At 44.6% G+C, this 25,484-nt stretch overlaps 1 protein-coding gene and 1 long non-coding RNA gene across 3 annotated transcripts; both read left to right on the top strand.

The window, feature by feature from the left end:
* The first annotated feature begins 10,036 nt into the window (after window positions 1–10,036).
* Window positions 10,037–13,160, top strand: LOC130387944 (uncharacterized). Its single transcript, XM_056597235.1, has 5 exons — window positions 10,037–11,320; window positions 11,408–11,496; window positions 11,589–11,963; window positions 12,695–12,913; window positions 13,086–13,160. Exons 1-5 carry the CDS (start codon window positions 11,311–11,313, stop codon window positions 13,158–13,160), a joined length of 768 nt encoding a protein of 255 aa, XP_056453210.1. The 5' UTR covers window positions 10,037–11,310.
* An 8,920-nt stretch (window positions 13,161–22,080) lies between these two features.
* Window positions 22,081–24,754, top strand: LOC130387059 (uncharacterized). Of its 2 annotated transcripts, XR_008896284.1 has the most exons (4): window positions 22,081–23,180; window positions 23,596–24,225; window positions 24,326–24,424; window positions 24,509–24,754. It is a non-coding gene; the product is annotated as an uncharacterized LOC130387059 (long non-coding RNA). The 2 variants fall into 2 exon arrangements; XR_008896283.1 differs by having other exon boundaries at window positions 24,326–24,754.
* Window positions 24,755–25,484: the final 730 nt, after the last annotated feature.

The raw sequence follows: 25,484 nt of genomic DNA, 5'->3' as shown, positions 1-25,484 counted from the left end.
ATTTAAGACCAGCATATGACATTTGACGAATTTAAGACTTTTTAAGGCCTTAAATTTAGAAAAATGAATTTAAGACTTTTTAAGACCTCCGCGGACACCCTGGCAAGACCTTTCTCTCTGGAGGAGAAGGTTCAGTGTGGTGAACATTGGCAGCATTGCTTGAAAGAAGAGGAGGTAGACTTCAGTCAAGGGGTTGGAAAATGCATCCAGCAGCCTTCTTAACCTTGTTTCTCATCTGGAAATAAAAACAGGTTACACTTAATAGTACATATTTAGTCTTGTGTAATGCACTTTACTACTGAAAAATTAAATAAGCAACATACTTAAAGACTTGAAATAGCTGGTAAGTGGCCCATACTGCCGCAGAATTCTTGTAATGCACCTCTCCAGGCTTAACCATCGCACTGAAACGTGCAGTAGCATTTCCATGTACTCGCTCTCATGGAAGTCACAAAATTCTGGAATATATAAATAGATATAACATCAATAGCAAACAAGTTTAAAATGGCTGCATTTTGTTGTATAACAGTAGAGCTGGTTGAATCACAAACCTGCCAGGTAACCTTTACGGTTGGTACTTCCCTTAAACCAGTACCCAATATCCACAGTCAGATCCTCTGGATCAAATCCGGATATCTGCAATACATGAATTCAAAGATTTATTACAATACTATACAGCAAACAGTTTTTCTTTGGCCTTTGGCTTAACAGAATATAAAGTGTACATGTTGATCTTACTTCCAAAAAATTCTGCCCTGCATGTTTGGCAGTGTTGTGGATAATATGACATCCATGTATGTCAATGCTGCCATTTTCCCCCAGCATTCTGGCTGCAATTGAATTTCTGGCACCCATATTCACAGGAGCATTGTCAATTGAGAGACCTACACAATTTCTCCAAGGGATGGTACTTTCCTGCAAGGTCTCATTGATTTTTTTATAAATCACTTCAGCAGTGCCACAGCTCTGTCCACTGGTGGTGCACATGTCAAGGAATCTATGCACAACTGTTTTGGTGTCAAATATTCTCACTGTGAGAGGATTCATCTTCTCTAGACCTGTAACAATAAGGCACATAAATAAACCTACATGATGTTCAAAAATAGAAAGAAATGAATGATAGAAATGGATAGAGAAATACAAATTACTGGTAGTTGTTAAACTCATACCAGTATCATTTGAGCCATGTGTGACAAGTGTGAAGGGATTCTCTCTCATCTTCATCACCAGTTCCTTCTTAAAATGTGGTGCCACTGCTTCATTTATAATGCACGTTGTTTTGGTGCTTGCACTCTTAAAGCTCTGAGCCATGGGGGAGTCTTTAAAACATTCCTTGTACAAGCTGAGATGCTGAAATGGTCAGCAACCAAGTTGAAGGAAAATGCAATTCATCAAACATTGCCACCAGCCTTTTGCTTTTCCTGTGCTATGTACCTTGGCCTCTTGTACACTCATGCCTCCAACAGAAGTTGCTGGCGTGCAGAATTGTACAACACTGCTGGCCGAGTTTAGAACCTGTTCTTTGGCTCGATGTCCCTTGCCTTCCACATGCCTGCTTATGTCCCTCACACCTTGATGGGCACAGGAGTTCTCTTGCCTACAGACTGAGCACCAGTAGAAGGAGCTGGTGGTTCCCATTGTGATGAATGGCCATCGGGTTGACCATTCCTTCTTACTCCTCTCTTTTTCCCTGATTCCAGTGGCTTCTCCACTGTCCCTTCTATGGTGTCCTCCACAGTCTCTTCCAGTGACTTATCCTCTGCTGACACCCTAGCCGTCTCCTCCACTGCCTCCTCCGCAGTGTCCTCTACTGCCTCATCTACATCTTCCACTACTGCCTTCTCCACAGTCTCCTCCTCTGACCTGGCCACCCTTTTAGGGAGCTGATCCTTCATAGCGAAGCATGAAAGAATGCTCATTTGCCTCTTCCCTGACATCTTTGGCCTCAGAGAAAACATTTGTGAATAATGGGTCCTGAACTAAGACAAAAGAAGTGTCAATATAGCTGCTGAAATAAGCAGGGATTCAACTGGCTAGCTAACGCTTAGGTAACATTACTGAGCTGCCTGGACACAATATTCTCCAGCAACAAAAATAAAATGATGAGATGGCTTAGTGTACTCATATGGTCTTCTCCCACGTCAACCAGTCTGTAGCTACTTCAGCGAAATGTGAATGAATGTAAGCTGTCCTCTTCTGTATTTCAGCGAGCGTGTGAATCAATATGTCAATATTGTCGTTGGAATCGGAATGTAACGCGGGAATATCAAAATCTTACCCGGATACAGCTATGCTATTTTTTGATTGGCCGTTCTGTAGCTATATTATTTTTATTTGATTAGCTGGTGCGTGGCAGGCGCCTTCAACTGCACGGGGAACCCACTTGATTCTTACCTGATACGGTGGGTCCATTACATCATGGGCAGGATATTTTTCAGTCCTCCTCATTTTGGGCATATATTAATTTTAAGTACGAATGTAAATCCTTACAGGTCATGTTCTTCAAATTGTACTGGGTGCACAGAATTCCCTTCCGTGAACTTAAATTTACGTTTTGGCAGATGCCGGACACATGTGCTGTTTTAAACAAGAAAGTTTTCGCTATCGATTATGCTGACCAATTAAATATTTCAAGAGAGAAGGCTATCGACCAATGACGGCAACTCTACAGACAGACCGTGCAATCCGGAGGCTATACTTGACCCCTCCCCTTACTCACTTCCACCAATGCTAAGCGAATAGAACTGAGTAGGGGAGGGCGTAGCCTAACTAGTTTGTGAACTACCCAAAGAAACACAACGCAAAATCAATGTAAACATCATATTTTAGGCTTTAACAAAATCCCGGATAATTAATTTTTTCAGCGTGAGAAATACAATGTGTGAGCGTGTGATCGGATTGAATTGTGTGTGTCTCACGCCGAATGCATGAGACTTGAGAGCCCTGCATATGAACAAGAGGAACAATAATGCTAAAAAAAATAATACTTGGGTTAAAGTCTTTGGGTTCTCAAAGCAGTATTTGAGTGGTCAAAATAAAAAAACTGGAACGTAAAGATGCAGATTTATAGCCAACCAATAAAGAACTTAATTTTAATCAAAGCTACCTTGAAGGTGTTAACATGGAAATTACTGAGTAAAAAAACAGACTCTTCCTGCTGTAAGACCCAAAGTTAGATATGAACATAGGGAACGGGTAATAAACTTTCTATGAAAAACGAAAAAGATTTCTAGGTAGCGGCCATCTCCAAAGCCACTAGGGTGTCTTGAATCAAAATATTGCAGAATCCTCAGTCTTGGTTTGAGAACCTGTTACGTTTTATTTCATGGAATGACAAGATAAGGTGTAGTTAAAAATTACAGTTAAAGTGAATAGTGCAGGGGGCGAGGAGAGGTTGGATTTGATCCAGAAAAGGTTGGGTTTGATTGTTAGACGTGTGTGGGTTTACTCACACACAATGTCCAGTGCCCAGGCTGCCAGGCGGGGAGAAGCACCACGTCTTTGGATGCAAAGTCGCACTGAGGAACACAAAAATAGTTCAAAGAGGAACGTGAACATGAGGTTAAAGCTGACGTACAAGTTATGTTACATTACTACTCACAATCATTTCAGCCGTGGGAGAAGCCTCATATGGAGGAAGCCAGGTTACCACCACATATGCATCCACAGCCACGGTTGCAATGCCCTTTATTTGAAAACAGATGCATAACACACTTGTTTAGGCAACATCAAAAGTACACATTCAGGAAACATGATTCCACAGATCATGTAAAAAACAATAAATGTAACTTACATTCACATTTGCTGCCTTGGCAATAATGTTGAAACAACAATTTGCAATCTAAAATAAAACAATGATTAGAAAATAAGCCCATACCATGAGGACATAGTTATATAAAAAAAAAAACTTGGTCTAGATACCGTTGCTTCAACGTCTCGTTCTAGACCCAGAGTCCAAAAGTCAGACCTTCTGACTATCCAGTTGGGGGTTTGGATTATTTCCTCCTCGCCCTTAATGTCCAATACATAGTCCAGCTATGGGGAATGTACAAAATATTATGAATGCATGCATATTTCAAACTTCCAATTCAGAAGAAAATAATCTCAAACGTACTAATTCACTCTGTCTTGCGTTTTGTTGTTGCTTCCAATCCGCGACTGTGATGTTGGAGTTGGTACGGTGTTCAACAGCTGAGGAGATCAACTGTTACTTTGAGTCTAATTCAAAATGAAGAGATGAGGAAAAAAAATTAGGAAATGTGTTGTGAGATACATAAACACAATCACTAATAAAATGCATACACACAATCACTAATACAATTTCTTAAATTTTGAGGGTGGTGAAAGATCTGGGTCCGAGCTATACTCCATTTCTGCTGGCTTAGAGGAGGCAACAACTGAGTCGGGGCTAAGCTCTGTTGGCTGAGAGGCACAGAATTCTGCCAGCCCATGCACATTGAAACACAGCTGCATTTCAGGAGTTACAAGTTTCTTCAGCTCCTCCATGATCTTTTGGGTTTTGCACTGATTGTTATTGTGTATAACATTGCGCATCAAGAAGACATGAGCCGATGGTGAGAGCGTGTTCATGTAATAATTGCTTTTCTTCATCTTGGAAAACAGTTGCTCTGCAACCTGGCTTTTGATCTTCCCTGCCAGTTCAGGAACAATTTTGATCCTCCGGAGAACATACTTCGGATCGTTGGTGTTCCCCTCATGAAAAGTGTCATACAGACAATAGTGCTCTGCTGACCCAGTCAGGGGATGGCCACCCAGGTCCGGTACAGTCTTCCTTGCGTTGAGCTATGGTAAATGAACCGTCCCACCATTGGCTTCCCACTGTATGTTTCAAGGGCTGGGGTCCAATAGCCTACCCTCATGAGGGCTGATAGGGATCTTCTCAGGTTCTCTCAGGTTGGCATGCGCTGCCAGTCCTCTCGCAAAATCATATATTGAAACATTTGGCATGTGCTTCCATGACAGCAATAAATCTGCATAATCTCTTGGACTTTCTGCCCGAATGTTGCACTTTAAAGATACAACCTGTCAACAGTGTGACGACCCCGCCTACTTTTTGACTACCTATCTTCATTAAGGTGATCAGCTGATGACATCAGCTGGATCTGGAGCACCTGGGACCGGTGCTCCAGCCGAATAAAAGAGCAGCTGATTGCCTGTCGTGGGCGCTACTCCTTGGCTCCTTGCAGGCGTCCACACCTTTTGGGGTTTCGTTGGCGGTTTTGTTAAAGTTATGTTTTGTACGGAAATAAACCTTTATTTTATATTGGTAAATGCACCGTCTCTCCCGTTTTTGTCATCGCCGCTGAGCCGGGTTGTGACAAATGGGGGCTCTTCCATTCGGTTTGTGCAATAGTTGAGTGTAGATTTTGTTTTGCCTTTGTTTGTTTGCCTTGCGGGTAAAACGGTTGTTGCTCATTTTGCGAGTGTTTTTTCCGTAGTTAAGGGGAGAGTTCATGGTGCATGTGGGCTGACGGATCAGGGTGAGTATCAGGGTTGCTCACTTAATTTATGCCAGTACCGAAAAGCCGGTTGACAAGTGTTGTCCTCAGCGTGTGGATCTTAGTGCGGTGCAGAGTTTTCCCTGGTAGGCATAGCGGCGTTCCCCTTTGGGTTCGTTGCGGGGGTCGTGGTAGTGTTGTGGCGGCATAGTGGTTAAAGCATTGTCTTGGGAGCATGTCCGTGATTTCGGGGGAGTTGCTAGCTTGCTAGTCGCTTTCCCGGGTCAGCGGTCTCTAGTGCATAAGTACCCGCCACTGCCCGCTGCATGAAGACTAGCCGGGAGTTTAGTTAGGGGGTTGATGTTTAGTTAGCGGGGAAACTTCAAACTGGGATCCTCTTAGTGCGCACGGGGACACTTCGCTGTCTTGCTTCCGGTTCGGGCATAACGGTGTGTTTTGCTTAATCCTAGTGGCGGTCTTGAGATGGCTGAATGTGAAGCGTTTGTGGCGGCTCCGTCAGAGGAGGCCTTGGACAAGTGTACAAAGGAACAGTTGTTGAAACTGTCGGATTATTATTCGGTGGCCGGGATAGAAAGGAAGCGTAAAGAAGATATTAAAATTGCTTTGAAGGTAAAACTTATTGAACTGGGAGTCCTTACGTCTGGCCCGGTGCCAGCTTCTCCACCTGCCGTAGGCATGCCTTTTCAGACCCAGGGGCTGACGTTTGAGCAGCAAAAGGAGCTCCTCTCAATGCAGTTGGAACATGAGAGATTTAAATGTGAGATGGAAGCAAAAAAACAAATAGAGCTGGAGGTGATCCGCCAGCGGGAGGGTTATCGTCTGGCTGCTGAGAGTCAGAAGGGGCAGGTGTCTGGGGTCGGTGCGCGGCCCTTTGACATCAACAACTTGCGGCTGTTGCCACCGTTTAATGAGAGGGATCCTGACTCATTTTTTGTGCTTTTTGAGCGTGTTTCCGCGGCGAGGGGTTGGTCTGATGAGGACTGTGCTCTGCTGCTCCAGTGCGTCCTCACAGGTAAGGCGCAGGGGGCATATTCGTCTATGAGCACGGCTGATAGCGGTAGTTATTTTAAAATAAAATCTGCAGTGCTGAAGGCTTATGAGCTTGTGCCTGAAGCATATCGCCAACGTTTTCGGGTTTGGGAAAGGGAAAGTGGCCAGACCTATGTTGAATTTGTTCGGGATTTAACTACCCATTTTAAACGTTGGTTGGCTGCGCTTGAAATATCTACTTTTGATGAGTTGTGTGAGTTAGTAATTTTGGAGCAGTTTAAGAATACGCTACCTGGTTTGATTGCGACTTACATTAGTGAACGGAAGGTTGCCTCTGCTGCAGAAGCCGCTGAGCCGGGTTGTGACAACAGGGACACATAACAACAGCCAAGCCACCTGAGAGGGAAAAGATTGTTTAAGGAAATAAAAAGAAATTACCAGCGGTACATCTAATGAGAAGAGATCCACATTTTTTGGATTTTTTTTTTTTTTACTTACCAGATGCTTCCCAAACCTTTTGAAATAATTTATCATATTTGCTTCGGGTTTTCATCTCTTCCCGCAACCCGGTATCACGCGCACAAACGTTAATCTATTGAACCCTGTTCCAGAGCACGATAGTCCGACTTTTTTCGTGCTACACAGAACGAAATGTAAACCAATGCATTCTGAATGGGAGTGTTCTCAGACAATTAACGTGCTCCACAAAACGGTACGAGAGAGAGAAAGAGAGAGAGTGAGGGACAGAGAGAGAGCGAGAGAGAGGCTTCAGAAAGGGTGTGCGCAGATAGTACACTTCACCCTAGTTATGTTTATGCCAAAACCACAAATGCTATATATATATATATATATATATATTGCCTAATTATATACATTGCCTATATATATATATATATATGTAGGCTATATATATAATTAGGCTATAATTATATTATTTAGCGTGTAATGAGACAATCTATAGCCAAATTGTCGAAGATGCCCGAGAATCTCCGGAAATATCAGCATGAGGAATCGGCGCATCAGACCGATGAACCTATAAAGAAAGACGTCATCTCAAGCGGGAGAGAACGTTTGCGGTGCTGGTTTGTGTCACCTAAGTACAGGGCTCTCAAGTCTCATGCATTCGGCGTGAGACACACGCAATTCAACCCATGCACACTGGTCTCCCGAAAATACGTGACACTGTCACGTTATTTAATCTATTGAAACGTGATCAGGGACACGTATTTTCTAAATGTTGCATTTCAATTGGAAGTATTTGTCGTGTCACTAAGCACGACTTCCAAACTAAGGGTCTGTCCGGGAGCGTTCTCCCTAATGTCCCTTGAGGAGCTCCGTACAGATCATTCATTGTTGAAAATTATCTGTGATAACTAAAAAATTACAGCTTTTGGCCACCCGAATCTAATTAAAATTGTCTGTGATAACTAACAATATGACAGCTTTTGGCCACCCGTTTCTACTTTCACCTTTGATTCTGAGAAATTGTGACAATTCAAGGATATATGAAATGCAGGTGCGCTGCTCTGTAGGCAAACCGCGAAGGAAAAAAGGGTAGCTGTTTCATCTGTTCTTTTTAGAATTGTATGTATTGATGTTTATTTAATCTAGCCATCTATTCTCTTGTTTTTGGCTATGTGAATGAAAGTCTGCGTCGATGCCTCACAAGTCCTGTGTCGCGAGCGGACGTTGCCATGACATCTAGAAATCATACCGTATTTAATGGGTTATCATTAATATTGATGTGAGGGGTTGATTATAACTCACAAATAATATTGTTTATACCACGGTCTGGGGGAATACTCGTATTCTGATTGGCTGCAGGGCGTGCATTTACTCCTGATATAGGCCTACAGACACCTGCTAAGTAGTTGCAGTCAATGTTTAGATTCTCTGCCTGAGCCCGAGCCCGACGCGGGCCGGGTCGTGCCGATATTTCCCACCACTATCCTCGGGCCGGGCCATTGATCGAGCGTTTTTATTTTAATTTTATCATTGGTTTATTGGCCTCATCTGAGGAGAAATCTATGCCATAAACAGAAATATTATAGGCCTTTATTACACGGGTCTTCTCAATGCCGTGGAACGCTCCGTTCACTTGCATGGGTAGTAGTCCGGTGACTTGTCTACCCCAGCGTGCTGATCAACACTACGAATGGCCCCCCCCCCCCCTTAAATAAATACTGTGGCAGAATTATTATTATTATTATTATTCTCATTCAACTTGAACATGTGTTTTTACAGTAGAGTGGTGGAGGGATGACGTATGTTGGCCAACCCGGAAGTGAGCGTCGCCCCGGGTTCCCTGGACAAAAAGCCAACGGGTTTTTCCATTGGATTTTGGATTATTGCAGAAACATTTGCATCTTTGAAGCAACTCCTCAAAAACTGAAAATAAATAAATAAATAAAAATAACCGTGCTCCAAAGAACGAAATGTAAACCAATGCATTCTGAATGGGAGTGCTTCTCCAATTTTTCCATGCTACACAGAACGAAATGTAAACCCATGCAAATAAAGACTTCATGGTCATAATAATTTAAATATCATTAAACTCCTGAGTGTGTAGGGTGGTATTCTTTTTTTTTCAACGGGGCTGCATCCAGTCACTTGACCGTCATGTTTGCTATGGTGGTTGCTCAAATCCTCTAATCCTTACATGGCTCTAAAAACCACGCGGCAAAGGAGCTGCCGTCAATTGTGTTGTTTTTGTCGTAAAGTAGGGTCTGATGGTTAAAAAATAGATATATATTCCAAGGTATCCTTAAAAGGCAGCTTGGATGTTTTTATTTTCTGTAGTTTAGACCTCTTCTATAACCTATTTTTCAAAGCAAAACACCAAGCTCATTGATTTAACGAGGCAGGGTTATTTGAAACAATTTATTAAATAAATATTTGTGATAGGTCATTCCTTCTCCTGAGTTTGCTTCCTATTTATGTCTAGTGTACACCCCTACTGTCCTCAAGCATCCCCCCCCCCCCCCCCCCATATGGATTTGGAGAATTGTTGCCACGGCCCAGTGCTGGAGGTATCATATATATGAAAGAGGGCATTCAATGGGAGCGTTCTCCACAAAACGAAAAGAGAGAGAGAGCGAGAGAGAGAGGCTTCAGAATGGTTTGCCAGACAGTACAGTACACCCTAGTTACTGTATATATATGTCAATATTTCAGATTTTTTTAAGCAGACGTCCTCAAAAACTGAAACGAGCGTGCTCCACAGAACACGCATTTCTCAGACAATTAACGTGCTCCACAAAACGATACGAGAGAGAGGGAGTGACAGACAGAGAGAGAGAGCGAGAGAGAGGGGCTTCAGAAAGGGTGTGCGCAGATGGTACAGTGCACCCTAGTTATGTTTATGCCAAAACCACAAATGCTTTATATATATATTATATATATAGCCTAATTATATATATTGCCTATATATATTATATATGTAGCCTAATTATATATATTGCCTATATATATATTGCATATATATATATATATATATATATATATATATATATATATATAATTAGGCTATAGTTATATTATTTAGCGTGTAATGAGACAATCTGTAGCCAAATGGTCGAAGATGCCCAAGAATCTCCGGAAATATCAGCATGGGAAATCGGCGCATCAGACCCATGAACCTATAAAGAAAGACGTAATCTCAAGTGGGAGAGAACGTTTGCGGTGCTGGTTTGTGTCACGTAAGTACAGGGCTCTCAAGTCTCACGCATTCGGCGTGAAACACACGCAATTCAACCCATGCACACGCTCACACGCCACACTTAATTTTAATATTAAATTAATTCAATAGGCCTATTAAACCAATGTATTTCAATCGGGAGATTTTTTTAGACTTCAGAAGGGCGGCGCAGTGCACGCCCTATATCGAACCCTTGTTCTATTTTCCACAGTTTAGACTAAGGCTGAATCTGAATACTCATACTTGCATACTATATAGTATGCATTTTGTAGTATGCAAAAAATATAGCGCGTCCGAATACTCAGTACGCATTGTGTAGTACGGAAGACATTTCCGAATGCATACTACCGCCAAAGTAAACCACGGACCTCACTACGCTATCCCACAATGCAACCGGAGTCTGGTAACAAACGAAGAAGAGATGGCTGACCCGACGCCATCAACAGCGGCTCCCGCAAATTTCGAAACATTGAAATGTAAGTACAAGTATTAAATGTTTCTTTAATCGGTCATTACGAAAACTGTGCTGTCTTTCTTGTCATGGTAAGGTCAACCCTTGATCTGTTTTTCAGGCTAAGGTAAATGCTACGTGTTAGCAGCTATCTATCGACAATAATAACGTAATTTCAGGTAGTAAACTAGTGCCGTTTTGTTAGTCCATCGTAGTGTTTGCTGTGGATATAACATTTATGTTGGTTTATATGATGGCTTAACGATAGGTTACGATTGTTAAATGCGTGTAGCGTTCATACTACAGTCTCGGCATCTGTGCAAGCACGCGATTGCCTTGCACAGATTACGTGCCTCCTTCCCTCCTTCCCTGTGTCAAATAGCTCAGGGATTGATCAGGGGAGGGAATAACGAAAGAACAAGGGCATTGTGCGGTCGGGCGGGATTACAATAAGGAGAGTAGAAAAATATTAATTGAGTGTGGGAGAGATATCAATGTACCAAGTGCCAATATGTTTTGAACTAGTAGGCAATAAACTCACCGATTAATTACTTTGGCTGATTTGTATCTATATTATATCTGATTTGTCATAATTTGCTTGGACGCAGGGACTGACGAGGACACCCGCCAGTTTATAGCCTGGCGGGCAGCTAATACAATGCTATTCACGGGCGTGAAGAAATCGGCAAGGGATGGCTTTGAGTACGTAAAAGTAAAATTTTTTTCGAAGACTTTGGTTAAATATTGTTGTTTTATCCTGTGCTCATTGTTTTTGTCTCTCTTCTGCAGACAATTTATTAAAGACAAGGGGCTGGGGGGGGAAGATATCCACGCAGCAAGTGAAGAGGAAGTGGGAAAACCTCACCGCAAAATACAAAGTACGTTTTTGTGCTTCTACATCAAAGATCATGCTAAATGTGCTAGGACTGAATCATTTTAAGATATCATGCTTCTTGGTAATGTTTCATAGGACTTGCGCAAGCCCCAGTCGGGGGTTGCCACTGAGGACGGGAAGGACACAGTGGCGTCATGGAAGTGGTACAGTGAGATGGACGGTATTCTTGGACAGAAACCATCCATCTCACCCCCGGTAGTGATCTCTTCTTCCGGCCAGGGCGCCGCTGTGGCCACCCCGTCCTCGGTGCCATGCACCTCAGCAGATGACACCATCACCCCGCCACCAAATAAACCAGGTTTGAGGGAGCTTATGGAGCTGATGGAGAGGAGGGAGCGGCAGGACCTGGAGAGAGAGAGAGAGGCTAGAGAGCAGGAGGAGAGGCGATGGAGACAGCTGGAGGAGAGGGAGGAGCGAAGAGAGGTGCAAAAAGACAGAGAGAGACGTGAGGCAGAGGAGAGGAGGGAGCTGCAGGCGAGAGAGATGGAGGAGAGGAGGGACAGGGAGGCAAGAGAGAGGGGAAGAAAGATTGCTCCTCTTGTTGGAGCGAATGAGGGAAAGAGAAAAATAAATAAATAAATAATCTTTGAGAATTTTTCAGTGTATGTGTTGATATTTTGCTCAAGCAATCAACTGTTTATTTACTCCTTTCCGAGTCCAATACAATAAACAAACCAATACATCAATAATTGTCCATATTATAAATAAATAGCAGCATATATACAAATAGATGGCAGTATAAATATCACATCTCTACGTGTGTGTCCACCCAACCGCACACCAACCAACGACAGAAAGAAAAGTCCAAGAACCGCAACACATCCACACACCGACCTGAATAGCCGCAGCAGCACTAACATACCAAGCGACAACATAACTAAGGTCGGCTTAGCTCAGGAGGTAGAGCAGTTGACTTGTAACCGGAAGGTTGCAAGTTTGATCCCCAGCTCCTAGCAGAGTGTTGATGTGTCTCTACGCAAGACACTTAACCCTAATTGCTCCTGATGAGCTGGCTGTCGCCTTGCATGGTTGACTCTGCCGCCGGTGTGTCAATGTGTGTATTAACCGATGTAAGTCGCTTTGGATAAAAGCGTCTGCTAAATGTAGAACTGATTGAGAACTGATTGATTGAGAACTGATTGAGAATTATTAAACAATGAATCACTGGCTTTATTTTACAGATAGTCGTGCCCGTGAGGTGCTGCCACACGAGGCCCAGCAGCAACGGCAGCAGCCAGGATCGCACGTGCATCATCCCCTCGCCTTGTCTCAATGACCCTCTCACCTGCAGGACCATCATTGTCATTGTCACACCCATGGTCATCCTCCACAATGTCTGGCTCAACAAGGTCTCCGTTGGCAACACAGACATTGTGCAGGATGGCACAACATGTGACCACGTAAGGGACAAAAGTGGGGCTGACCTCCAGTGCCTTAAAGAAAATGGACCGCCACCTCGCCTTCATCATCCCGAATGCCCTCTCAATGACATTTTTCGCCCGTGCGTGCCTACGATTGTAAAGGACACGCACAGGGTCTCGGACTGGTTCCCTGTAAGGGGTCATTATGCAGATTGGGCTCGTCAAACACGGATACCCACCATCCCCAAGGATGCACCGGCCCTCAGGTGGGTACAAGGCCTCATAGAAGACCGGACTGTTCCTCAGCACCCTTGAATCATGGACGGAACCTGTGAATGCAACAAAGACATCGATGAACCTGCCTCGGTGGTCACAGATGGCCTGCATCTGGATAGAATGGATGAGCTTCCGGTTGAAGTAGCAGGCTCCATCTGCTGCTGGGGGCTTCACACGAATGTGGCAGCCATCTATGGCCCCCACTGCCACATTGAATGCTTGCGAACCAGCCGATGCCGCAAAGCCATTCCCAACTTCCTCCAGGTCCTGGGGATGTCCAACTACCCTCCGGAGAATGCCCACAATAGCCATGCATGTCCGGTGTACCATGTCGAAGACCGTGGACCGTGGGATGTCGAAAGCCCTCGACACCACTGGATAAGTGGTAGCATGGGCAAGCCAATAAAGAAATACCAACACGTTGATCTCTATTGGCCAACCATGGTCCGAGTCAGACCCCAGCATTGCAATAAGGGCTGTGATGGTCTCCCGAGACAAGCGGAGATCACGCTTGAGGTCTCCACCATCGTAGTAGAGACGAAGGATGGGCACATGCAGATTTACCTCACGATAGGATGTGGGATTTGCACCTTGAGCCTGTAGATCAGGGGTCCCCAAACTTTTTTCTCTGGGGGCCACATTATCGTTCCTGACTGTGATGAGGGTCCGGGATCAATCGCGTGGGCTGTATACTAGGCTACTACCTGCTATAGCCATAATTTCTAGCACAAAATAGTTCATCATTACAAGTGATTTGCAAAAGAAGTGAGTACTTCACATGTTTTTCAATTTGAAATACCACAGGTATTTCTTTTATTTTCTAATAACAACCATGTAAAATTAGCAAGGAAAGGTTAGAAAAATATGGTGATTGACAGAAAAAAGGAATGTAGAGTAGGATAGTAAGGAAACTTACTATCCTTTTATTTCCTACTCTACATTCCTTTTTTCCTTCTCTCTGTCTTCATTCTCTTTACATGTGAGTAAACAGGTCAGAGGTAATTGGTGTCTGCTTGGATGATAATTGTGCTGTAGAGGTGATTGGGTGCTCATAATTGGGTGACATAAAAGAAATAGAAGAGTGAGGCATACATAAAAAAAGTGATTTATAACCCTTTGAAATAGGAGATTGAGATGAGGGGCAGTGCATAAAGAAGAGAGAGAGAGAGAGAGAGAGAGAGAGAGAGAGAGAGAGAGAGAGAGAGAGAGAGAGAGAGAGAGAGAGAGAGAGAGAGAGAGAGAGAGAGAGAGAGAGAGAGAGAGAGAGAGAGAGAGAGAGAGAGAGAGAGATTAAGCAGTATGCCCTCGACAGTTTAAACTAGAAAAGAGTAACAGTCAGCAAGTCAGCAATATGTGCAGTAGGTAAACTGAATTTAGTTGTAGCCAGGGTGGGAGGAAGGATGGATGGGCAGTGATCTTTGAGGTCAGCAGTTGCAGTCCCCTCTCTTGCTGCCTGGAAACCTGGCATGACACATTCAGCAAATTACATAAATATGCTGCCTGTTGTTCCTTGTGATGTGATTTTACAAACACAGTGTAGCTGTAGCAAATTAAAAGCTAATTAAAATTAAAATCATTATTCATTAAAATTCATTAAAGGTCCCATGACATGCTATTTTATTTATTCTTTAATATAGGTATTAGTGGGCAACTAACACAGTATTCAAAGACGTTCCCTAAATTCAGCCGTGGTGCAGAGTTACAGCCACTCCGAGCCAGTCGCACATTGAGCTTCCCCCAAATGCGCTGTTTCGGTGGGCGTGTCAAGGAGGAGGGTGGGGGTGTGGCCCTGAGCAGCTTGCAGCCACCATGCGCTCTGTTTACAGTGGATGTATCGCAATGGCGAGGCGCACACCCTTTAGCCGTGTTCTGTAAATATTCTAGAACACACGGGAGTCCTGGAGCTCTATATCTAAATATTATCATATAGCCTACACAGATATCTATATCATATAATATATATTATCACGGCCAAAAGCTGTGTGAGCCGATATTATGAATCTCAAACGACTGCGTTGGGTTCTCCGACGTTCCTGGTTCTTCAACGTCCACATCAATGTGAATACACACACTGTAACGCAAGTGTTTCTTGTTGGTTCTTTGACTTGTCTTGTATTTCCACAACGAGACTGTCGTGGGGGTTATCTGAGCCATGGTTGAGAAGGAATTGGGGGAAAGGAACTTTGGTTTGACTCGCTGAAGTACATGAACTGCGACATGCCGCCGGTTGCCGGGAGGCACCATCGCCCGGCAGCGGGCAGCCGGCAGCGCGCGGTTCAGTCGACTTCAGGTTGATGTGAAAGTGGAAGAACCAGAGACGTCGCAGAACCCGACAAAGTCGTTTGTGATTCATAATATCGTCTGGAGGCGCACACAATATGTTATATGATATAGATATCTATGTATTATATGATATTATTTAGATATAGAGCTCCAGGACTGTAACGCAGGTGTTGTACACTTCCTTGTTATTTGGATAACCGTTCTGCTGTTGGTGTGATGGCGCATAACACGAATGAATGAATTGGGGGGAAGGAACTTAGGCTTTGACTCCCTCAAGAACATGAACCACGACATGGAGGAGAAAGGGATTGTTGGCGGCGAATGTCTCCCGCTTGAGCCCCGCTGAGGGACCACCGCCGGAGGCGGAGGTGCATAAATGCTGCCCGGCAAAGATCCCTTTCTCCTCCTTGTCGTGGTTCATGGTCTTGAGGGAGTCAAAGCCAAAGTTCCTTCCCCCCAATTCATTCTCAACCTTGGCTGAGATAACCCCCAATACGAGTCTCGTTGTAGAAATACCAGAGACGAGAGTCCGACGTGATGCGCCATCACACCAACAGCAGAACGATTATCCAAATAACAAGGAAGTGTACAACACTTGCGTTACAGTCCTGGAGCTCTATATCTAAATAATATCATATAATACATAGATATCTATATCATATAACATATTGTGTGCGCCTCCAGACGATATTATGAATCACAAACGACTTTGTCGGGTTCTGCGACGTCTCTGGTTCTTCCACTTTCACATCAACCTGAAGTCGACTGAACCGCGCGCTGCCTGCTGCCGGCTGCCCACTGCCGGGCGATGGTGCCTCGCGGCAACCGGCGGCATGTCTCAGTTCATGTACTTCAGCGAGTCAAACCAAAGTTCCTTTCCCCCAATTCCTTCTCAACCATGGCTCAGATAACCCCCACGACAGTCTCGTTGTGGAAATACAAGACACGTCAAAGAACCGACAAGAAACACTTGCGTTACAGTGTGTGTATTCACACACACACACACATGTGGTGCTCGCACGGTCGAGTCTCATTGGCGGGCCAACGTCTCTGGGCGGGCCAGGCAGAGTAAGGGGAGGAGCTGAGATTCCTCATGACGTCATGAGCTCAGATTTCCAAATCAGCGCGCTTGAGCCTCCGTTTTTTCAAAGGCGAGCAGAACAGCTAGTGCTCGTTTTACACCAAACGCAAGTTTTAGCCACTGGGGGACCATAGGCAGGCTAGGGGAACTCATATTTATGTTAGAAAACCTCATAAATTGAGATTTTCATGTCATGGGACCTTTAAAAACCGTAATCATATTTAATAAAAAATCATAGTTCTTGTTTACAGCCATATAAAATTGTAATAGTTAAAATCAGTATATTTACCATATCAGTGTGAACTGTGTGCTTGCTTCTGGCTGGTGAGAAGTCCGATGTCTGGGTGTAGCCTAGTGGTTGCCAGTCTCAAGGTTTGATGCAAATGTTCATCTGAGAGTCTGTTCCTCGTGGGATTTTTTATTTGCTTCATGCGGGAAAACGTCTGCTCGCACGTGTAGGTGCTGCCAAAAACGGTACACATATTCAGAGCATGTTGTTTAATGTTTGGGTAAGTGCCTTCTGGTAGCGCAGCATAGAACTCAAGGAGGCAGTCAGGCTTGAATGCGTCTTTAAGGACGTCACAATTCTGCAGCTCGGCTAGTTCGAACTGAAGAGAGGGAAGTGCGTCGTCTATGTCAGCAGCAAAGGGGTTCTGGAACAGAGGTATGTCTTTGTTGTAGACATGAAGCTTGCGGAAGCGCCTGCTGAACTCACGCTGCAGCATCTCCAGGGCATCCTTGCACTTCGCGACTGGGAAAGGGGCGGCTGGTTTCTCGGCGCAGTAGCTTTGGATGGCAGGGAGATGTGTGAAGTCTAGCTTTTGGACCTGTCGCACAAGGAGCTGCAGTTTGACCTCGAATTCTTTGATGTGGGAATACATGTCGCAGATGAGATTCCCTTTGCCTTGGAGCTGTAGGTTGAGGTGGTTTAGCAGTTCAGTTGCATCAGTCAAAAACACGAGGTCCCATTTCCACTCCGGGTCGGTCAGCTCCCGTACTGTTTCACCTTTAGACTGGAGGAAGGTGTTGATTTCGGGCAGCAGGTCGTACTAACGGCGCAATACTTTGCCTCGACTTAACCATCGGATTTCGGTGAAGCACAACACATCCTGGTAAGCAGACCCCAGCCCGGAGAGAAAGGCCTGGAACTGCCTGTGTTTCAGCCCATTTTTTCGGATGTAGTTGACACAGTGCACAACCACCTTCATTACAGACGCCCACTTCAAAACTTTGCAGCACAGCGCTTGCTGGTGAATCAGGCAGTGGACTTGAATCGGTGGGGCGAGACCTCGTTCCTCGAACTCGCGGTTCAAGCGCCCTACTAGACCCCTCGTTGATCCGACCATGCAAGGCGCACCATCTGTAGTGACACTGGCAAAATTAGCCCATTGCAGACCAAGTTCGCCCATTGGTTTGCACACTTCGTCAAAAAGGTCTTCTCCAGTTGTTGTGCCTTTTAGGCTTCTCAGTGATGCCAGCTCCTCTGACACTTCAAAACTTGTGTTGACCCCACGAATAAAAATCAACAGCTGTGCCGTGTCCTGTACGTCATTACTTTCATCCATGGCTAAAGCAAAAAACTTGAATTCTGCAGCTTTCTCTCTCAGTCAAACACGTTTCCCCCCATCTCTTCAATTCGCCTCGTCATCGTTTGTGCTGAGAGACTCGCACCACTGAAGGCATCTGTCTTCTCGGGACACACCTCCTCGACCACAGCCAGCATCATTGCCTTCCCGAATTCGCCGTCTGTGAACAGCTTGCCGTGAGTAGCCAGTAGGTGAGCTACTTTGTAGCTAGCTCGGACAGCAGCCAAGTTGACCCGGGATTGACGAAGGAAGGCATCCTGTTGAGCAGCTAGCCCGCCTTTCAGACGTCGAACCTTATCATCTCTCGCCAGCCCGCTCAAGCTAGCATACTCTTTGTGGCGGGTTTCGTGATGGCGGCGAAGGTTGTATTCTTCAAACACGGCCACATTTTCTTTACATATAATACAAATGGCACGGTCTTTCCATGGAACAAAAAAATAATCCTTGGTCCATTGTTCTTTAAAAACCCGACACTGTCAATTTTCCTCACTTTACTGCACGCCATTACACTGCTGTTCAACTGTAGCCTGATATTCTCTGCGCATGACTTCCATCAGCTTGTCAGGTAGCGGAAATTCGGTCATGAACATACGTCATATAAATAAAACAGACATATATAATTATATAAAATATAAATGGTTAATAAAAAATATATTTTAGTGTTAAAAAAACAAGATGCAAATGTAACAGATGTCAACCATTAGAACCAGAGCCGGCGCTGGCCGTTTCGGCGCCCTAGGTGACTCGAAATCAACTTGCGCCCTGGACAGGTCTTCCAAGCGGGGGGGGGGTGCTACGCTGACGGTTTCGGGCCGCCCCGCTGACGGTTTCGGGCCGCCCTGGCAATTGCTCCCGCGCCCCCTCGCTTCTCTGTTCGCGTCGTATATTTTAATTTATATATTTTTTAATTAAAAAAACGCATTTGTCGCCCTAGGGGCGGTCGCCTAGCTCGCCTATGCCGAGCGCCGGCCCTGATTAGAACGAACGTTGCTTTTAAAGCGTGATAGAGGTGCTGGCGATCAGATTGACAGCTCCACTCTTTGGCTCACGGTCACACATACATACCCTACTGACGGCCTCGAGTTCTAATCTCAGGTGACGGAATGAACAGCGTCAACTAAAATAAAATATTTTAATTTTAATTTTTTTTGCGAGTATTGCTTCTTTGGGCCAGTTCAAATGGTGAGGTGCAGAGAGGTGGAGGGCCGGCCAAAGGGGCGCGGCGGGCCGTATCCGGCCCGCGGGCCATAGTTTGGGGACCCCTGCTGTAGATAGACAAAATTATAGAATAATTATTTATTTTTATTCAACATGTACGTTATTTGTGTGTGTGTGTGTGTGTGTGTGTGTGTGTGTGTGTGTGTGTTCAATAAAAAAGGAAAAATGGACTTCAATCGTCTTTTTCACGGAGTAACAAATAACTGTAAATGTATTATTATTCCAAAGAAATGACTTACCAAATGTCCACATACATCATAACCTGCCGGTAAGTCGCTCTACGAGATGACCGACGACGACGCCGCCTTCTAGCAGCGATATCCATTTCAAGAGCCATTTGCGTAGAAAGAGACATTTTTTATTTAATAGCAACGATAATAAGACGGAAAACAGGTACATTTTGCCGCCATCTGGGGGGAGATACGTCATCTCCAAACATCCGGTGGAGTTTCGGCGGTGTTCGGAAGCGTTCGGAGGCGTTCTACGTATGGTCAAGTAGTAGACACTGGACAGAAATAGTATGTACTAAGTATTCGGATTCAGCCTAAGTTTCTTTTGTAATCAACGTAACTCTTTTTTTATCACTGTCTGGTGGCTTGTAGGCCTATGTACTGCGCAGAACGAAATGTTTTATTGTATATTTTGGATATTTTATATCTTGAGTGTTTCTCAGAATATAAAGAGGTGTGTATATATATATATATATATATATATTGAATCGCATTCCACAGACAGAGCATTCCACAGCATTCAGAAGTGCGGTGTCCGAAGGCGTAGTGATAGTTCACGTGTGATAGGCTATAGGCTAAAACTATATATAGCCTATACTACACGTGAACTTAAATTACACACGTTAATATGATCTAACGAGAATTTAGATCGATATAACGAGAAAGGATGCCATTATAACGGCAAGAAAATAAAGTATATATGGTGTACTGTTGGGCAAAATAACCTGCTGAGCACATCACATGTACATTATAAATATAGCTAACTCCTACCCCAGCCTGATGAGCACATCACATGGCAGTCACCTTACAATAGTCAACTCTTAACGCCTGATGAGCACAACACATGGCAGTCACATTCAACTTTTAAACACATAACACACACATGATAACATAGTCAGGTCGAGGCCAGAGCTAAGGCCCCATTTCTCCGCCAGGCAAATGGTAAACACTCAGACAATGCACTGTTTCATCCTCAGAACGGGAGGGCCACAAACAGGAGACTCTTTGAGGCGCTCCCCCATCAGGAAGAACACGAGTAGATACACTAGGGCCTGAGAGCCAAGGTCACGCAAAGACACACAGAACCACATACGTCTCAAACGCACACACCTCACCAAGAGGAAGATACAGCATAAGAGTGTGTCACAGAGAGACTCTTCACCTTCTTCTGAAGCAGACCTTCCACGGAGGCGAAGCTCTGGACGAACCATCAGCGCTGATTAGGGACTTAGACATATTCGATTTCTCACGCTTTATGACTCTGTATAACCGTTGCCACTTTACTTAATAAATCCAAGGTCCTCGTGCCGATAGACTTTATTACCTCTCCGTCTCATTTTATCTGATCCAGTAACTAGACAGACCGTTTTTCCCTTCAGTACTTATAATACTATTATTATAACGAAATAATATAGGCTATATGTAATCATATAGCCATATGTTATTTATCCTTGTTGCCGTGGATACACTGCGTTGTCACCGCTATAGAGTGGCGAAGTCACGCCCCTTCCGGTAGATGTTTGTGGATTTAAATTATAATTTTTCATGCAAAGAAAACAAAAGAAAAAAATTACTTTCTCTCCATTGAAACCCATTCATATTTTTCGATCTCATAGGCCGTTTCTCAATTCCTAGCACGCGTACTACGGACTCGATGACTTGCAAGTACGTACTTGGCAAGTCCGTACTTCAAGCACAGACTTGCGAGCACGCGAGAACCTACCTGCAATTGAAACAGCAGCGGACTCGATGACGTCACCACCTCTGCTCGTCCGTTAACTGTGCTACGGCCTCATTTAGGCATATACTACTGAACAATATAAACAAATGATATAAAACAAAATCCCAGCCTCTTTCATTTTCAAATAGCATGTAAATATTCTGAATGAATAAAAATGTAAAAGATATGCGTGTCCTGTCATGTGTATAAGCTATACACACACGACTTTATACATATATATATATTTGTATGATCGGGCGTCATAGCAGTTATGTATATGCTCATTATGCAACAGTTGGGAACCAATCAGATCGCTGGATTTAGGTCCCCCGTTGTATAATTATAAATATATATATAAGTTAAGAGTAACTTAAGCCACAGTTGTGCGTCTTCTCCATATTGTCCGCCATCGTACTGCTGCGAGTGCGAAATGCATCCTGGGATTTATAGCGGTTGCAAGCAGGGCCAACGGACTGCGGGGGAAAGTGAGGCAGTCCTGGGGGGGCCCAAGGCAGAGGGGGGGCCCATGGCAATAAAAAAAGGGGGCTGGTAGGGGGAATTCGGGGGGGGGAGGGGGCCCATCAGTGCCTCTTGTATACAGGGCCCAGGATTTGGTGCCACGCCCCTGGTTGCAAGTACACAAGAGCCACCTCCGATGCATGCTCGGTGAAACGGCGAGATCGACCACGCATCAAGAACACTTCCGGGTTTTACGACAGTACTCGCTTGATGCGTACTTCGAATTGGAACAGTGCTCGGGCAACGACTGATGACGTTTCACGAGTCCACGAGCACGCACAAGTACGCAAATTGAGAAACGGCCATAGGTCCCATGTGCCCTAACGGAAGGGGCGTGACTTCGCTACTCTATAGAGCTCGTAAATCAGCCCCTTCCGGTGGTCCCCATGGGACCTATGAGATCGAAAAATATGAATGGGTTTCAATGGAGGTAAAGTAATTATTTTCTGGTCCCAGTCTTTATATGCCCTGGATTACACATATGTTTGTGGATTTAAATGATAATTTTTCATGCCAAGAGTTTGACAGTTTATTGTGCAATTGTTCAGTTAAAGGCTGTAGAGAAAACTTATAATGGTTTTCACCTCTTTCGATGCCTTTATCTTCCCCTTGGAAAAAAATGGTGAAGTGGAGCAGAGAGGTCGCCATGTCTGTGGCAGAGTGGTGGTGACGTATATCATTCACGTCGAGAGCAGGGAGGGGCGGTAGTTCAAAAAGCGACCTCACAAAAACCTAACATTATCAAACTTCCTCGCAATTTTCTTTGCTTGAAATTTTTTAATTTAAATCCACAAACAACAAATGTGTAATCTAGCGCATATAAAGACGGGGGCCAGAAAATAATTACTTTCTCTCCATTGAAACCCATTCATATTTTTCGATCTCAGAGGTCCCATGAGGGGCCTACCGGAAGGGGCGGACTTACGAGGTCTATGACGCTGCTCTCGAGCGACATATAGCTAGGACTGCTAAACGTACAAGGATTCTCAAGATCGATTGTCGGCAGTCGATCTAGTCATTCTATCGCTGTAACTTTTCTCTCGTGTTGCAATGGACAAGTTGTTTGACCTGGATCCCCGTGACCCCCGCACAGAAGGAAGACACCTTGCCATTGGGTTGATGCATGACCAAATCCTTGCTGAAGCCATGGTAACAACTTTTTGTACATTAACTGAACTTGAACTTGTACATGAAATGAATGTTTCAGTACCTCAGAAACTCAGTCTAACAAGATGTTGGACTTAAACACACAGGAGGCTGCGGAGGATGGCAAACGGGCAAGGTCTGGAGGGGATTCACCACGGAGCTCAACCAAACGGAGCGGACGCGGCAAGGCCAGAGGGAGACGTGGAGGCCGTGCGGGCCATACAGGCCGTGAGTGGCCTAACTACAGGTTTGTTTATGTGCAAATTCAGATTAGTTTAATTTGGTGACAAACAATTACCCATTGTAATTAGGGATGGGTCAGAATTTTTGATTATTCTTTCCCGAGGGTCAAAGTCGATTTATAACATTTGGACCGTTAAAGGTAGGGTATGGGATTTGCGAAACGCCAGCAGATTTTGAAAATACACAACTCAAATGTTCCTACCCCCTCTCCTTCAACGCTGACTCTGACTCCACCCATTCCAAGTACAAGTACATGGGAGCGGGGGAGAGGTAGTGCAGTACGACCGTTTGATTGACGTACTTACTGTCCAATGCCACTCGGTGGTTCTGGAAATCATTGGCTGGAGTTTCTTGCAGCAGTGCAAGCACTTGAGTGTCTGCCGCAGCGATATCTTAATCTGTCATGTACTGTTTAACAGGCATGGACACTGAGGTGTTGGCACTTCCTTCAGAGGATTCCTTGCCCTTACCCAGAGCACAGTAAAATCCTCAAGAGATGTTTGGTAAATATACAGTGTTTAATTCTGAAATCCAAATACTGTATATGGAATGTAGATCATTTGGTTATATTTTATTTGCAGAACAAAACATGGAGAGGCTATCTGCCCTACTGGATTCAAGCCCATGTCATGCTGAGCCTGAGAGAAGAGCAGCATCATCGTGGTCTGTTAGGCAGAAGAAAGCCTCCGACCGTTGGGAGGAAGCACGGCCATACCACCTCAGATGCCTTTTGGAATCTGAGGCTGTTGGCAAGCCATTTTGTTGCTTCTGCCACAAGCCTGCTGTTATAAGGTTGGATGTTCATCAATCAAATAATATAATGTATCTATGTACATTAAAAAAAGTATATCATATAAATTGAGTGACTTGACAGTGTTTTGTCTGCTTAGGTGCAGTGAGTGCCTTTTGTGGGGCCTGCGACATGCATAACCACAGCAAACGGCCACTCCACAACAGGGACAGCGTGGTGGATGGCTTCTTTAAAGCCATCCCCCCATCCACATGTATCTCAAGAGGAGAGACTGGAATATATGCCACACATGAGCAAGGTAAGGTCTGACAAAAATCTACCTGTCTAGACTTCCTGATCCTTTTCTTGTTTATTCAGTCTGCTGCCATATACAGAATGTTCACTTTTCTTTTGGACAGATCGCATTTTACCCACAATGCCAGCACAGCACTGCACCTGCCAGGTCCCTAGCTTCACAGTGGAAGCTGGGAAACCAGTCATCTTGATTACCATCAATGGTAGAAACCAGTTCTCTATTTAGACTTCTGTTAGTTTAATATACAATATGCGTCAATGATTATGACTAATGTTGTTTTGGTTAGGGCGTTATGATTTGCATTTGCCACGTTATGTGTGCTAAACATGCCTGCAGCAGTGGGCCCCTGATGTGAGAGACCTAGTCAGGAGTGGATATTTGCCAGCTTCTGCAAATGCTTCCACAATCTACACGGTGGACCTCCTCAACACCCTTCAGGAGCTGAAGTTGATCTCACCTGGATTCTCCAGGCAAGCCTTTGCAAAGCTGCTGGAACAGTGCACACTGTGCAGGAAGAGTAAGTGTGACATCAGCAATACTAATTACTATGCTCACCACTTTTTTTTTTTCGCGCCGGCAATCTGAACAAACATAATCAGTCGAGAGGAGAGGAGACCCACATCATGGGGAAGTGTCGGTTTAATGCGCAGTGGCTTTCGGACGCTAGGTACATTGATTGGGTGAGGCAGGTGCCGGGAAGCGACCTCGAAGCACGATGCTGTATGTGTCTGAAGACTTTCAAGCTAAGTACTTTAGGTCATCTGGAGTCTCATATGAAGAGCGCAAAACACAAGTCGCATGCCCTTGACAGCCAGCCGCCCATCGCTCAGTTCTGCACCGCGGCACAACCTCCGAATGCACCTGTAAGCACTATCGCTAGTGCTAGACCACTGTCGAAAGTCACCAGCACCGACCGAGCCAGACTTCATCGCCTCGAACAGCAACAGCACAACGGCCGAGCAGTGGCGTGATACATGTCGGTGGAGCCCCGACACTTCAGGCAGAGGTGATATGGATTCTAAAAACAATTAGCGACCACCACTCTTATAGCTCGAATGAAAGGATAAGTGAACTCTTCAAGGCTATGTTCTCGGACTCTGAAATAGCTGCAACGTTCACAAGTGGCAAGCACAAAATTCGGCCTGGCTCCATACATTACGAAGGAGTTAGTAAAAGAGGTCAACGAGGCAAGTGGTGGATTCATTGAAATGGTTGAAGAAATTTTAATGCTGAGAAACTACAGCAATTTGAAAAGAGTTTGT

This window comes from Gadus chalcogrammus, chromosome 8 (genome assembly GCF_026213295.1).
Source record: "Gadus chalcogrammus isolate NIFS_2021 chromosome 8, NIFS_Gcha_1.0, whole genome shotgun sequence".
NCBI classification, from domain to species: Eukaryota; Metazoa; Chordata; class Actinopteri; order Gadiformes; family Gadidae; genus Gadus; species Gadus chalcogrammus.
Note: the sequence above shows the minus strand (reverse complement) of the source record. Positions and strands in the feature narration are given on the sequence as shown.